The 16,213-nt window shown below is 35.2% G+C and overlaps 1 protein-coding gene across 1 annotated transcript in view; it reads left to right on the top strand.

Moving 5' to 3' along the window:
- The first annotated feature begins 882 nt into the window (after positions 1-882).
- Positions 883-16,213, top strand: part of ryr2b (ryanodine receptor 2b (cardiac)) — a 95,434-nt gene continuing 80,103 nt past the window's right edge. Inside the window, 29 exon segments of the mRNA XM_048190252.1 lie at positions 883-927; positions 3,598-3,714; positions 3,873-3,932; positions 4,472-4,546; positions 4,646-4,724; positions 7,368-7,480; positions 7,578-7,695; positions 7,947-8,043; positions 8,116-8,190; positions 8,286-8,442; positions 8,636-8,786; positions 9,483-9,621; positions 9,785-9,968; positions 10,073-10,208; positions 10,283-10,378; positions 10,518-10,589; positions 10,592-10,635; positions 11,411-11,544; positions 11,711-11,952; positions 12,416-12,608; positions 12,770-12,989; positions 13,127-13,231; positions 13,725-13,828; positions 13,914-13,997; positions 14,102-14,261; positions 14,454-14,601; positions 15,341-15,549; positions 15,714-15,888; positions 15,991-16,199. Of these exon segments, the coding sequence (XP_048046209.1) occupies positions 883-927; positions 3,598-3,714; positions 3,873-3,932; positions 4,472-4,546; positions 4,646-4,724; positions 7,368-7,480; positions 7,578-7,695; positions 7,947-8,043; positions 8,116-8,190; positions 8,286-8,442; positions 8,636-8,786; positions 9,483-9,621; positions 9,785-9,968; positions 10,073-10,208; positions 10,283-10,378; positions 10,518-10,589; positions 10,592-10,635; positions 11,411-11,544; positions 11,711-11,952; positions 12,416-12,608; positions 12,770-12,989; positions 13,127-13,231; positions 13,725-13,828; positions 13,914-13,997; positions 14,102-14,261; positions 14,454-14,601; positions 15,341-15,549; positions 15,714-15,888; positions 15,991-16,199 (3,741 nt within the window).

Raw genomic sequence — 16,213 nt, 5'->3', positions numbered from 1 at the left:
ACGTAAATATTTATATATACATAATATCTTGCACAATTTAGTTTTTTACTTATATATTTAGACAAATATTTATATATATATATATATATATATATATATATATATATATATATATATATATTAAATATTTGTCTAAATATATAAGTAAATATTACGGCTGTCAAACGATTAATCGCGATTAATCGCATACAAAATAAAAGTTTGAGTTTGCCTAATATATGTGGGTGTACTGTGTGTAATTATTATGTATATATAAATACACACAAATTAATGTATATATTTAAGAGAAATATGTTATTTATGTACAAAATATTTTTATTTATATATAATATAAATTATATCAAAATATAAATAAATACATATACTTGTGGATATTTCTCAAATATATACATGAATGTGTTTGTATTTATATATACATAATAATTACACACAGTACACCCACAAATATTAGGCAAACTCAAACTTTTATTTTGTATGCGATTAATCACGATTAATCATTTGACAGCCCTAGTAAATATATATATATATATATATATATATATATATATATATATATATATAGTTGATAATTCATATTAATTACATGTTATTTATTTATTTATTTATTTATAATTTGCTTTTGCTTTCTTTCTTCTTTTATTTATGTCTTGCTTGCTGGCTTTCTCCATTGTAACTTACCAAATATGGAGAAGCACTTTCTTTCCCACTTTAACTTTATCAGATCTCAGCAGCATTATCTCATGATGGGTGGTATCATGGTCTCCCTGTCCTGGGATGAGTTCAGCACCTGCGGCTGGCTGGGTGAGTGGAGTTCTTCAGTCTTCTGGTTCTTACACACTGATCCCTGACTAGATCTAAAGTCTGGCTACATAGTCACTGAACATGGATATTGGAGAAGTGGAAGATGAAATCCAGTTTCTGCGAACTGTAAGTAAAATGGACTGTATTATAATGCAAATGTATGAATGTGATTAATATTGTGTCGACTATTTCTTTATGCTGAACTACATGTAACTTCTGACAGAAAAAGGGCTAATTACTAAATTGTAATTGGATTTGTTATTAGATTGAAGTAAGGGGGAACACAATTAGCTTATTGGACATAAATAGATTAGATGTTAACATATGGGTTACAAAAGAATATATCTAAGACATTCTTTGGCCATACATATGGATACAGAGACTTGCTCCACAGCCATTATCAATGTTATTTCATACAATATTATACTGATGATAAGTTTACACTTGAGCAATCACTCATAGCTTTGTGTATTTCTCATTAATTGTTGTGTCTCTTGTTATATACAGTTATTAAATGCAATGATGTGATTTACAGTGTTTGAATTTGAGAGAGTTTGACCCATATCACTGGTGTCTATTTTTACTTTGTGTTATCAGTAACAGAGGAACTGGAGAGACTGTTGGATGTGTGAGCTATCCACTCTCAGCTCCATATCTCTAAAACAGAGATAAATGTGCTCTCTCTTTCTTACACAGATACAGTATATGCTTCCACTGATTCACTGCATTTAGTGCATGCACCTGTAACAGTAATGTGCAGAAAAATAATTTTAATATTGTGTTAATTAATTTAATTAATTGTAAAGTGATATGAATATGAATGTCCAAATGTGTGTGTTTGTGTTTGTTTGTGGCCCATTTCTGGTCACTGGAAGGCAAATGACAAGCTAGAGGTGTTGGAATTCTCCATTCACTGAATGATACACCGTTATTCTGTCCTTATAAGGCTGCACTGCACCAGTGCCACATAAAACACTGCTGTTCTACACACTGTAATATGAGCAATGGCATTTGATAGCATATGAGACTTTTTATTTGTTTAGAACTGATTTATAATCTTTATTTAACCAGGAAAATTGGGCTTTCTAATCACAGATATTAAAAAATGTTAATTACTTGCATAAAAACACAGTAGACCAACAATATTTGGTAACACTTTATTTTAAGGTGACATATGTATAGTTACACACATGTACTTACTATGATAATAATAGTACATTATGAATAATTTACAAGTAACTAACCCTAACCAAGTCCTAACCTTAACTTCTCCAGGACCCCAAATCAGCCTCAGACTCCAGTGGGTTAACCCAACTGAGTACATATTTAATTGATATTACTCAGTACTTATTTGTGTAATTACTCTGTAACAACATCACCATAATATAAAGTGTTAACCAGTATTTATCAAGTAATTTCACATTGAACAACATTGCTGATTTTTATTTTTACTTAAAGGATTACTCCACTTTTAAATACACTTTTCCTGATAAATTTACTCACCCCCCATGTCATCCAAGATGTTCATGTCTTTCTTTCGTCAGTCGAAAAGAAATGAAGGTTTTTAAGGAAAACATTCCAGGATTATTCTCCTTACAGTGGATTTCAATGGCTACCAACAGGTTGAAGGTCAAAATTACAGTTTCAGCGCAGCTTCAAGGGCTTTAAACGATACCAGATGAGTAATAAGGGTCTTATCTAACGAATCGATCGGTCATTTTCGAAAAAAATACAACCGTTTATGCTTTATAAACAAAATATCGCCTTGAACATACTTTCCGCTTCCGCATTCTTCATAACGTTTACGCTGAATGTTCTACGCCTTCCCTATTCTACTTACGGAACGAACGCGGCGCCAGTTTCGTTTTTTTCCGTAACTTGAATAGGGAAGGTGTAGGACATTCAGCGTAAACGTTATGAAGAATGCGGAAGCGGAAAGTACGTTCAAGGCCATATTTTGTTTATAAAGCATAAACGGTTGTATTTTTTTTCGAAAATGACCGATCGATTCGCTAGATAAGACCCTTATTACTCATCTGGTATCGTTTAAAGCCCTTGAAGCTGCGCTGAAACTGTAATTTTGACCTTCAACCTGTTGGTAGCCATTGAAATCCACTGTAAGGAGAATAATCCTGGAATGTTTTCCTTAAAAACCTTCATTTCTTTTCGACTGACGAAAGAAAGACATGAACATCTTGGATGACATGGGGGTGAGTAAATTTATCAGGAAAAGTGTATTTAAAAGTGGACTAATCCTTTAATGTTTGTTGACCATTATTGAGGTTTGTGTATTTAGTGTTGCGGTGTATGTGCATTTACAAAACTTTTGGATATTATTCCTTTACTTTGAAACATGTTCACCTTTTCAGAAGTTAAAATTGAATAATTACAGAGTTAAATTATATTTTCTAGTAATCTATAGCTGTCTTGACAAAGATTTATTTGTTATACCTAAATAGGATAACAAATTTAAAAATTAGCAAAGTTATTCTACTGAGGACAATTAATCAAATCTCAATGTATCTCAGATGTCTTCTCATTTCTATTTCTATTTATCCAAGTGTTACATTACAAATGTAAAATAAAAAACAGTGGTAGAGCTGCAAACCATAATTTGAGTTGTTGTGACTTCATTTGTTCCTGCAAACATTTGAAGGTGTTCATTATGCCATTTTAAGCATTATTCCATCAAAAACCTATGTCATGAGTTTAATTTATAATGTGTTTTTATGTTGTGAGATCAGATACAGTGTCTATAGTGTTAGCTGTCTTCAGTAGTGTGAATGTGTTTTTCAGAGAGATGAGCTGGTGTTGAGGTGTTGCTCATCAGGCCCTCATCAGAAGAAACTGTGTTTAGCTGCAGAAGCTTTCGGCGACAGGTTATGTTACCTTGAGTCCACCTCCAACTCAAAGGTGAGATGCTCATTTATTTCATATTCATATTTTAAGTCACTTCTACGTGTACATGATCATACTCTTCGACAACAGCTCCCTGCAGTTTTGTGTCGCCTTTTCTCGTTAACAGAATGTTCCAGCAGACCTATCTGTGTGCGTGTTTGTTGCTTGACCAGTGTCTGTCTGTCCGAGCACTGCAAGAGATGCTGGCAAACCACGAAGATCAGTGTGCAGGGGTGGGTAATGTAGTGAAAGGGGCTTCAGACCATTCAGAACTCAGCAAACTATGAACAGTTAAAAATTCAGTATGAATATTTAGTCAAATATGTCACCCGTACATTATTGTTCACAAGTTTACTAGCATTCACAACTATTTTCAACATAGATAATAATAATAAAAAAAATGTTTGATTCGCCAAATCAGCATATTTAATGATTTCTGAAGGATCATGTGACACTGAAGACTGGAGTGATGATGCTGAAAACAAAAACAACAACAACACAGGAATAAATTACATTTTATAATATATTAAAATAGTAAGCAGTTATGTTAAATTATAGTAAAATTTCTATTTTACTGTATTTGAGACATAAGAGCATAAGAGCCTTCTTTCATAAACATTAAAAAACCACCCCAAACTTTTGAACGACAATATACCTAAGATCAATATACAGTTGACATTTCTTATTCATGGTGTAACTTGTAAACAAATGTTAAAGTTGTGCCAAACAATAGACTGTAAACTGTAAAATATCACAGAGTGTTTTGTTTCAGTCGTGTGAGGCAGCTGGGCGTCGTACTCTGCTCTATGGCCAGGCAGTGTTGTTTCGACATGCCTTTAGTGACATGGTAAGACCAGTCTTTAAAATCCGTGGTTATTAATTAGTGGCTTCCATACTGGTATGAAGTTTACATTTTGAATCTGATGTCCCTTCTGTCTTGTTTTAGTATCTCTGCTGTTTGTCCACATCAGGCCTCTCCTCTGACAAACTGGCTTTTGATGTTGGTTTGCAGGAGGAAACAAAGGGTAAGTTCATATTCTCTTTCTGTATACTGTGAAATGTGTGGGAATATATTGATAAAGACTGCCCAGATAGCACAGGTACATACGTTTCTAAGATTTGCTAAAGAGCACTGAATCTGGATAACATATGTTGTGTACAAACATCTGATAAACATCTTAGAAATCAAACTCTGAATCAAACGCCTTTCTTAGACTAAATGTCTATTTAACATCTGACAGGAAAAGTCTTATGTCGGGTTCACACTGTACGATTTTGGCCACGATTTGGTCGTCTGAGAATCCTAAAAGATTCCTTGGATCCTAGGCCAAAATCTGAAGTTTTTGATCGCTAGTTTGACATGTTTGCTGACAGCTGATTATTGAGATCAGATTGTGACCATTGTGATCAGATTTTTACCTCTGATGACATTCTGGCAGTGTGTGATGAGTGTCTGAAGCTGGGATCGAACTCTGGTCTTCTAGTCAGCTGAACTGCTTCTTTACCACTGATGACAAGCAGCAGATGGACCCTGGGGCAGAAGAATAACATGCAGGCTGACTGAACAAAAAGTGTTTTACTGCTAAGTCCAATTTCAAAAATACAACAAAAAGGAAGCTGAGCTTCCACAGAAATAACAGAAACAAAAGATGAGAAAAAGGCAAATCCAAAAACATAACTTATGTATTCACGGTGTATTCACGGTAACACTTTAGAATACTGATCCTTCATTAATGAATAACTACACAGGAACAAATGAGTAATGCATTATTAACACTCTAGTAACTATAACAGGAAACTCTGATTAATGAATTAGTAAGTAATAGTGCTCAGTTGAAGGTGGTAGTTCACTATTAGATAATCAGTAACTACTGTTTTTTCATTACCTCCCAGAGAACTACTAAGAACTACTATATACAGGTTCATAATTAACATGAATGATGCATAATGTATAATTAATTCTAAAGTAAAGGTCATGGTGACCCACTAGTAATGACTGAAGTATTACTAAATCCTTCAGAAGGAATTACTAATTATTTGGATCAGTATTCTAAAGTGAAAAACATGATAACTCTCTAGTAACTACTGAAGTCATTGTAAACTTTTGAGGTTTTTGTACATTTTTCTAAATTTTTTTTTTTTAATTACTAGTGGGTTACCATGATCTTCACTTTAGAATACTGATCCAAATAATTAGTAGTTCCTTTAGAAGGATGTAGTAACTCTTGAGTTACAAAAACCTCAAAAGTCTGACTTCAGTAGTTACTAGAGAGTTGTCATGTTTCTCACTTTAGAATACTGATCCAAATAATTAGTAATTCCGTCTGAAGGATTTGGTAATACTTCAGTCATTACTAGTGGGTTACCATGATCTTCACTTTAGAATTATGTGTAGTATTATACATTATGCATTATTCACATTAATTATGAACCTGTATATAGTAGTTCTTAGTAGTTCTCTGGAAGGTATGAAAAAAATAGTAGTTACTGATTAGCTAATAGTGAACTACCACATTCAACTAAGTGCTATTACTTACTAATTCATTGATCAGAGTTTCTTGTTAGTTAATAGTAGTTATAGAATGTAAATAATGCATTACTCATTTGTTCCTGTGTAGTTATTCATTAATGAAGGATCAGTATTCTAAAGTGTTACCGTATTCACACCAGGAAAGTCCGCTAGTTCACTTGTATTAGTCTGGATTAAATACAATGTTGATTTTTTTTGTTTGGTGTGGTTTGCTTTCACACTGCCCTTTTTGCAAGTGAACCAAAATGTGTAAATAAAACAACACGTTTGCTAAGGTCATCCATTAATTAGATGGAAATTTAACCGTACCAGAGTTCATTTGGAACCGAACCAGCACTTCTTCAGCTGGGTCTCGGTACGGTTGTTTGGTCCGCACCCAAATGTGATTACTGTCCAAAAAAGATCCGCACCAAGGGGGGAAATGAACTTGAATTCGATTTAATCAAACCAAACAAGACAGGCGTGAATACACCCTTAGCTTTTTTGAGGAGGATATCACATGCATAGTATGCTCAAGAATAAACACAACTGAAAGAAAGAGGCATGCTTAAATAGGCCAACACAAACAAGGTAATGAACCACAGGATGAGAGAAATCAAATCCTAATGAGTAGCAACACAATGAATTCTACAGAAGCTGGTGCCTTGCCATGTAATGACTGTGAAAGTCATTACATGGCATACAGGTAAGTGTCAATGTCAGCTAGAGGTTGGGAGAGTCATTACAAATCAGCACCAACTAGAGGCTGGGAGAGTCATTAAAAGTCTTTTCAAGATGATCAAAATTAACACTAGAGATTGTTTTTGTTTGCTAGCCACTATGGAATCCCGCATATAAATGCAGCTCACGTCACTGAATGTGTCATGGATTGATGATGTAAAACTCCGGACTTCTTGCATGTGTCCGTTTTTAATGCGTCTTGACAGTCTGACATTAATGACAAATGAGATCCCACACGTGGCTTACAGCGGGGATCATGTTTGTACAGTGTGCACCTGGCTTTAGAGATATATAGCAAAATACATCTTGCAGATGTAAATGCAGACATCAAATAGACGTATCCGTGATGTATGTGTGCTATCAGCATTGGGCTGCCAAAATATTGATGTTATACAATGTTGTTTTTGTATGGATTCAGGTGAGGTGTGTTGGTGGACAGTTCATCCTGCTTCCAAACAGAGGTCAGAGGGTGAGAAAGTCAGAGTGGGTGATGATCTCATCTTAGTTAGTGTTTCCTCTGAAAGATACCTAGTGAGTGAATCCATTAATTCATCCATCTGTTCATCTATTTGTCTGTCTTTATATCAATATTTTTATGCAGTGTGACAACCTGTCTCTCTCTTTCTAGCATGTGTCATGGATTAACGGTGAAGGTAATGACAATGGCATTGGCCGCGTGGATGCTTCCTTTCAGCAAACATTATGGAGTGTGGCCCCTATTTCTTCTGGGACTGTGAAGACGCAGGGTAGATGACCAATTTTTAAATCAGTTTAAACATTTGTTTAATGTCTGAAGCTCGTAAAGGTGCAGTATTCGATTTCTGAAAAACGCTGCTGAAAAGTGGATCGGACAGAGCACCAAAACACACTTGTAACCAATCAACATTAGGGGCATATATACTCATGATGGGGGTGGAGAGAGATCTCTGTGCACAAGTGTTACATTTTTGCTCTAGGCTTGTATAAAATTTTTATTATTTCTTATTTTTAACTGTAGGTCATGTGAGAGGAGGGGACACTGTGCGTCTGCTACATGGACACACAGATGAATGTTTGACCATTCCCGCAGCTGAACACAGACGGCAGGAGCGCAGGTCAGAGAGGTCACCTTACTGATTGGAGACAGATTATTAATATTTATTACCATTTTTCCTTTCTTCCTCCAGATCTGTACATTTCGAGGGAGGCTTGGTATCTCTTCAGGCTCGATCTTTATGGAGGCTCGAAATGTTACATGTTGTGTAGGTGTTCCTTCAGCTAGTTAGCTAATGACAGTGAGTTAGATGTAGATTCCCTCTCTGTTTGTCAAACTGTATTAGTAAAGGATTGTTTGCAGGTGGAGCGGTAGTCATATTCACTGGGGTCAGCCGTTCCGTCTTCGGCATCTTACCACCGGGTCATACCTGGGACTGACTCATGATCAGGGACTACAGCTCATGGAAAGAGAAAGAGCCGATGTTAAAAGTACAGCATTCTCCTTCCGTGCATCGAAGGTTGGACAATATCAGCTCTAAACTCAACATAGCCAGATAAACCATATTATAACCAAATAAATAGTTGTGGTCACATAGTATAATCCGATTTTTTGCTGTATATAACTTTTGTTGTTGTTGTTGTTGTTGTTGTGGTGTGATATAACATTTTGATGATTAATGAAATCTTTTTTTTTCCACTGTATTTTTATAGGAAGAGAGCCAGGAGAGCTCACATTTTGTTATGAGGAGAGATGGCATGGGCACACCTGAGATCAAATATGGAGACTCTCTCTGCTTCATTCAGCACATTGACACAGGGCTTTGGCTCACATATCAGACCACTGACTCCAAGAGACAGAAGGAAAGTGTACAACAGAGACAGGTAAACTATGTAAAAAAAAAAAAAAAAAAAAAAAAAAAATCAAATAAGGTCCAAAATTATACTAGATAAGAACACCTACAATTCAGTTCAAAAGTTTGGGGTTGGTAAGATTTTTTTTTTTATGTTTATGAAAGAAGTCTTTTATGTTTGCCAAGGACTGCATTTACTTGGTCAAAAATACAGTAAAAACAGTAATATTGTGAACAATTATCACATTTTATTTATTATTTGTATATATGTTACAAAATGTAATTTATTCCTGTGATGGCAAAGCTGAAGTTTAGCATCATTACTCCAGTCTTCAGTGTCACATGATTCTTCAGAAATCATTATAATGCTGATTTGCTGCTCAACAATCATTTATAATTATTATCAGTGTTGAAAACAGTTGTGCTGCTTAATATTTCTGTGGAAACCATGATTTTTTCATGATTCTCTGATGAATAGAAAGTAAAAAATAGCATCTTTTGTAACATTATAAATGTCTTTACTGTAACACAGAATACATTTCTTTCAAAAAAAAAAAAAAAAAAAAAAAAAATCATACTGACCCCAAACATTTGAATGGTAGTGTACATTACTGTGCTCAGGAGCTGCAAGTAAACAAAGCCTTTCAAAACACCTTTAATTTTTAATTGTTCTGTCTAATATTTGAATTATGGTTAAAATGCGTGAAGTGGTTCTCTCTCTCAGGCTGTTTTGCAAGCAGAAGGTCACATGGATGATGGAATCACCCTCTCTCGCTCTCAATGGGAGGAATCACAAGCTGCTTGTATAATTCGTAGCTCTGCCCTTCTCTTCTCACAATTCATTAGGTAAAATGGAAAATAATAGTGATAGCAGACAGAATGTGTGCTTATCAACTCTGCTTGAACATTTCAAATTCTAACTCTTTTAAAATCCTTTTAAAAGGCCCAAAGTGTGTTCAGAGAAGCACAATTATGTTTCATAATGATGTTTTTTTTTCCATTTCTGAAGGGGACTAGATGATGTCAGTCAGAAGGAAAATATTACTGAATTGTTTCTTCCAATTGAGATGGTCCATCTGACACTGCAGAATTTGCTTGGTTATTTTCAATGTCCTGAAATGGGGCAAGACCACAAGGTTAGACAGGGAGATATTAGAGGACTGAAGAACAGACAAAATCACTTCCAAGATGAGGTAATACCTGCAGCAAATGAGACAGCTTATATATGTAGCCACACACTGCAATAATATCTGAATTGTTTACTTTTTTTTGTTCTGCTTCATTGCTCCTTTCTCAGGGTATAATCACTCTGGTGCTGGACTGCATTGACCACCTGCATGTGTACAACAGTGCGACTCATTTTGCAGAGGCTGCTGGGAAAGAGGCAGGAGAGTCATGGGAAAAGATTTTGAATTCTTTTTATGAGCTGCTAGGTATAGGATGACTTGTTTCAAGATTTATAAAAGAGGTTTAGCTTTGATTTACAAAATTTACATTTTCCTTATAGCTGCCCTTATCAGGGGTAATCGGAATAACTGTGCCCAGTTTTCTGGATCCTTGGACTGGCTGGTCAGCAGACTGGAGAGGCTGGAGGCCTCCTCTGGTAGATGTCTTGCAGAATTATTTAGTTTGTGTTATAACTAGAATGTCGAAGTTGATTTTAGAGTCTAAACATGATGTCAAAAAGAGTCTTCCCTCATTTGTTACTTGTTTCCCCTGTATTTTTTTCTTTTTCTTTTTAGGAATATTGGAAGTGTTACATTGTGTTTTAGTAGAAAGTCCTGAAGCTTTGAATGTTATTAAGGAAAGCCACATAAATCTATCATCTCACTTCTGGACAAACATGGAAGGAACCATAAGGTAATGTACAGTACCGTTCGAAAGTCTGGGGTCTGTAAGATTTGGTTACACTTTATTTTAAGGTGACGTAGTTACATTGTACTTACTCAAATAAATACTGAGTAATATTAATTAACCACATGTTCTTACTAGAGTTATGGTTGCGGTTAAGTTTAAGGTTAGTTACTTGTAATTATGCATAATTTATTGTTATTACTATAGTAAATATACATGTAGTAACGTGTAACTATGTCACCTTAAAATTAAGTGTTACCAGTTTGAAAGGCTCTTATGCTCACCAAGACTGCATTTGTAAAATGTACAAAAGTACAGTAAAAATAACTATATTCTATATATAATATAGATTTTATATGTTTAAAATATAAACATATTTTAAAATGTAATTTATTCCTGTGATGGCAAAGCTTTTTTTTTTTTTCATCAGCCGTTAAAACAGTTCTGCTGATTAATATATTTTAATTAGTAAGTTTGAAAGAATAGCATTTATTTGAAATAGAAATCTTTACATTATAATGTCACTTTTGATCAATATAATGTATCCTTGCTGAATAAAAGTATTAATTTATGAATTAATTAATTATAAATTTTTTAATTTATATATTTTATAAATAAAACTTTAAATTTATATATTTTATATTTTATTAATTTATGTATATATATATTATATATTTATATTTTACTTGCTTTTTGTGTTCTATAATGATTGTGCTTAATGCTATAATAATGGATTTTACTATTTTTACCATATTTGTGCATGTGTTTATTGCATCTGCAGATCTTGGATGTGTTGTGTTCACTCTGTGTATGTCATGGCATGGCCGTCCGCTCTAATCAGCATTTGATTTGTGACACACTGCTGCCAGAAAGAGACCTGCTTCTACAGTCAAGACTGGTTAACCAAGTTTTCAGGTGATCAATAAATTCAACTGTTTATAACTCCTACACCACAAAATCATAGTAAAAGGCACATTTACAGGTTTTTAGCACATCTAAAAATATTATTTTAGTCTGTTTGACCAAACAATGAATATAAATGTTAAAAATAAAATCTCATAGAACATTTTTCTCTCTTTAGTGTACGTCCAAACATCTTCTTGTGTGCAAGAGATGACTGCGCCCAGTACAGGAAGTGGTATTATGAGGTTGTAGTTGAGAAGGTGGAGCCTTTTGTGACAGCGGAGCCTACTCACCTGCGAGTGGGTTGGGCCAGCACTGAAGGGTATCATCCCTCCCCCACAGGGGGTCACGGCTGGGGGTCAAACGGTGTTGGAGACGACCTCTGCTCTTATGGCTTTGATGGACTCCAGCTCTGGACAGGTAAGATGGAAACTAATCATATACACTACCGATCAAATGTTTGGGGTCAGTAAGATATTCAGCAAGGATGCATAAAATTGCCAAAAATGACAGTAAAGTCAGTTAAATATTTGCTGTTCTTTTGAACTTTCAATTCATCAAAGAATCCTGAAAAAAAAAAAAAAAATCATCAAGATGTCCACAAAAATATTTAGCAGCACAACTGTGTTCAACATTGATAGTAATAAGACATTTTTCTTGAACATCAAATCAGCATATTAGAGTGATTTCTGAAGGATCATGAGACACTGAAAATTCAGCTTTGTCATTACAGGAATAAATGACATTTTAAAATAGTGTAAAATAGAAAACAGTTATTTTAAATTGTAATAAATGTCTCTTTACATATAACATTTTCTACTGTATTTTTATCAAATAAATGTAGCCTAGTGAAATCTAAACACTATTTGTGTATTCTTCCTAGGAGGTGTGGGTCGGAAGGTCACCTCACCCAATCAGCACTTGCTAAGGGAGGATGATGTCATTAGTTGCTGTCTTGACCTTAGTGCAACCTGCATCTCCTTTCGGGTCAATGGACAGCCAGTTCAAGGCATGCTGGAGAACTTCACTGTGGATGGGCTGCTGTTCCCAGTGGTCAGCTTCTCAGCTGGAGTGCAGTGAGTTGCCTTTGAATGGTTTTTGATTTTTTCTTGTGTTACTTGTAGGTTTGCTTGTTGAGTTCTACCTCATTTTATATTATACCAAACTCACCATTTAAATGTTGACACATAGGACATTGTGAAAGCTTAAATAATGTCTGAATTTATTTTCCAATCAGGGTGCGTGTGCTGTTTGGAGGTCGACAGGGGGAGTTTAGGTTTCTTCCTCCTGCTGGTTTCTCTCCATGTGCTGAAGCTCTCCTCCCCAAAACCTGCTGCAAGCTGGAACTGTGTCAGGAACTCACACGGAATCACACTGGAGGCCAACGTGACCTCTTAGGCCCTGTGGTACCTATTAGCCCAGTGACCTTTACCCCCATTCCAGTGGATTCCAGCCAGGTACTTTCAATTTTAAGTACATGCTGATTATTTAAAATTTAGCATCTGTACAGCACAGTTATTTTAAGCCACCATCTGTCTTGCATCAACTTGTATGAGTGTCTGACACCCCTGCGCTCAACTCTGTATCTTGTCAGGTTGAATATCCTCCACAGCTGGAGCAGATCAGAGAAAGATTAGCTGAAAATCTTCATGAACTCTGGCTTATTGACAAAATAGAGCAGGGCTGGAACTATGGACCTGTAAGTATGTAAGGGCATTTTCACACCTGGCTCACTTGGAGCTTTTGTTTCAAAAACTGATGTGTTTTCTCTCTTAGTTCAGTTAGTTTAGGCATATATAAACATGGCAATCATGCTCGTATCCACACCAAAACAATCAGTCCAAAATCAACTAAATGAGGTGGTCTCAACACAACCGAAAATGAACTTTGGATCAGTTTGGTTGTGGTAAGAAAGCAATCCGACCCAAGCTGTATCATAATTCATAATTCATAATTGGAAATGTGTTTGTGTTATATAAAAAGTCGCAGTGTCTGACTCTGTGGTTGAGCACAGTAGTTATTGCAGTTGAAACCCAAAGAAATCATCTTATCCCTAAATGTCATCTAATTGCAATTCTTCAAAACAGGATATGCTTTCATGATGAAGCCTTGATTCCCGCTCTAACTGGCAAATATATATATATATATATATATATATATATATATATATATATATATTTCTCTTCTCCTAGGTTAAAGATGAGAGCAAAAAAGTACACACATGTCTAGTTGAGTTTTCCAAACTTCCAGATCAGGAGCGAATTCATAACATTCAGTCATCTGAGGACATCCTCAGGTATGCCATGGATTATTGTGCCTAATACAGTATAGTGTTAATTAGCTCTCCGTTATTAATCATGCTTCCTTTTGTGTTGTGGAAGGACTCTTCTGGCTTTTGGTGTCCATATTGGACTCTCTGATGAACATGCCGAGAAGAATGTGAAATATGTTCGCCTTTCAAATAAGTATATCAAAATAAAATTCCTCACAAGACACCTGAATTTTATAGTGAACAAGGCAACAGTGAAAAGTGCTGTTTAAATGAATCCTAATTACATCACCTCCCCAGGTATGAGTTATGGAACGGATATAAACCAGCCCCTGTAGATCAGTCCCGTATTTTGCTAACAGCTTCTCAGGAAGAGCTGGTAGAAAAACTGGCTGAGAATGAACACAACATCTGGGCCAGAGGGCGTATCAGGCAGGGCTGGAGCTTTGGACCACAGCAGGTGGAAATGAATATTTTATTGAAATCAAACTATATAAATGTGATCTTTTTCATCAATGGAATGCAAATGCCAAATGTGTCCATCTATAGTACTTGCAAGTGGTATATCTCCAACTTCTTTCATTGAATTTGATGTGTGTTTAATGTGGAAATATTGTGGTTTTTCAGTGTATATTGTATCTCTTTGTTTCAGGATGTAAAATCTAAGAGAAGTACCCAACTAGTGCCATTTTCCCTATTGGATGAAAAGAACAAACAGGCTGGAAGAGATGCCATGAGGGATGCTCTGGGTACTCTTCTTGGGTTTGGATACACTGTGGAGCCGCTGGAGCAAGAACATGGTGGGAACATTATACATTTTTGACAGTATAGTCTGAAGAATTGTCATTTGGACAATTGGTTACATTTTAAACTTATTTACAAAGTTTACTTATTGCACAAATGCTTTGATTTTATTTGTTTGCAGTAGTTGTTTTACAGTTGTTTGTAGAAATATGATAAATGTTAATATACTGTAGGCTTAATATTTTGATCATTTTAAATGTTGTGTCCTCGTTCATTTGTTTACAAAGTTTGTTGTCACTAAGATTTTTCTAAAAAGAAATTAATATTTTTATTCAGTAAGGATGCATTAAATTGATCAAAAGTGACAGTAATGACATTTACATTATTATTAAAAATCTATTCAATTGAACCAAATATTTTTCTTTTAAATGTTCTTTTCATTAAAGATTTGTGGGGAAAATTTTAATTTAATTTTAAGCAGCACAGCCATTTTGAACTGTGAAGGAATGAATTTGAATTTCTGAGGCATCATGTGACGCTGAAGACTGAAGTAATGATGCAAAAAAATGAGCTTTGCCAACACAGAAATACATCACATTTTAAAATCTATTAAAATATAAAACAGTTATATTATTTCAACAGTTATATTAATTATATTTCACAATATTATTGTTTTTACTTTATTCACTCAAATAAATGCCGCCTTGGTGAGCAGAAGAGACAGCAAGTCAAAACTTTTGAATGGTAGTGTATGTAAATCATCATGAACATTGTTTTTGTTTTTGTCTCCCATAGCCTCAAGTAGCAATATTAAGTCTGTGGCTGCAGAGAGATTTCGGATTTTCCGTCTGGAGCAGGCCTTTGCAGTGCATTATGGCAAATGGTACTTTGAGTTTGAGGCCGTAACTGATGGACAGATGAGAGTGGGCTGGGCACGACCTGGATGTAAACCTGACGTGGATCTTGGGTCAGATGATCAGGCCTTCGTGTTTGATGGTTCTAAGGTATTTTAGTGATCATTTATTATGTCAAAGCAACTTTTACTGAGATCATATACTGACTATATATTGGCAATATATTGAGATGCCTTTAGGAACAATTAAAGATCATAAAATAAAAATAAAAAAACAGGCAATATCATTTTTGTTTATCTCACTGCATGTTTTAGGGGCAGTGGTGGCATGGTGGGAAAGAGCGATTGGGTGGCCGCTGGAAGAGGGGGGATGTAATTGGCTGTTTGTTGGACCTGACTACATGCACTATGATGGTTACTCTTAATGGAGAGCTACTGCTAAACAGTCGAGGTTCTGAACTGGCTGTAAAAGACTTTAATATATCTGATGGTAAGTTCTCTGTGGTCATTTTCCAATTTGACATGCAATATATGTATGTATTTTCTTTTGCTTTATATAACATACATTTCTCTCTTTGATAAATTCTTTCAGGTTTCCTGCCTGTTTGTAGTATAGGGATAAACCAGGTGGGTCGTCTAAATTTGGGTCGTAAGGTTGACTCACTGAGATACTTCGGTGTTTGTGGCCTACAAGAGGGATACCAGCCCTTTGGTCTGAACATGAGCAAAGATCTACCTCTGTGGATGAGCTGGAGAGAGCCTTTGTTCATTCCTATAACTGGTGACCATCCTAACATACAGGTTAGTTAATTTAC

This window comes from Megalobrama amblycephala, linkage group LG5 (genome assembly GCF_018812025.1).
Source record: "Megalobrama amblycephala isolate DHTTF-2021 linkage group LG5, ASM1881202v1, whole genome shotgun sequence".
NCBI lineage: Eukaryota > Metazoa > Chordata > Actinopteri > Cypriniformes > Xenocyprididae > Megalobrama > Megalobrama amblycephala.
This window is presented reverse-complemented; position numbering and strand designations above follow the sequence as displayed.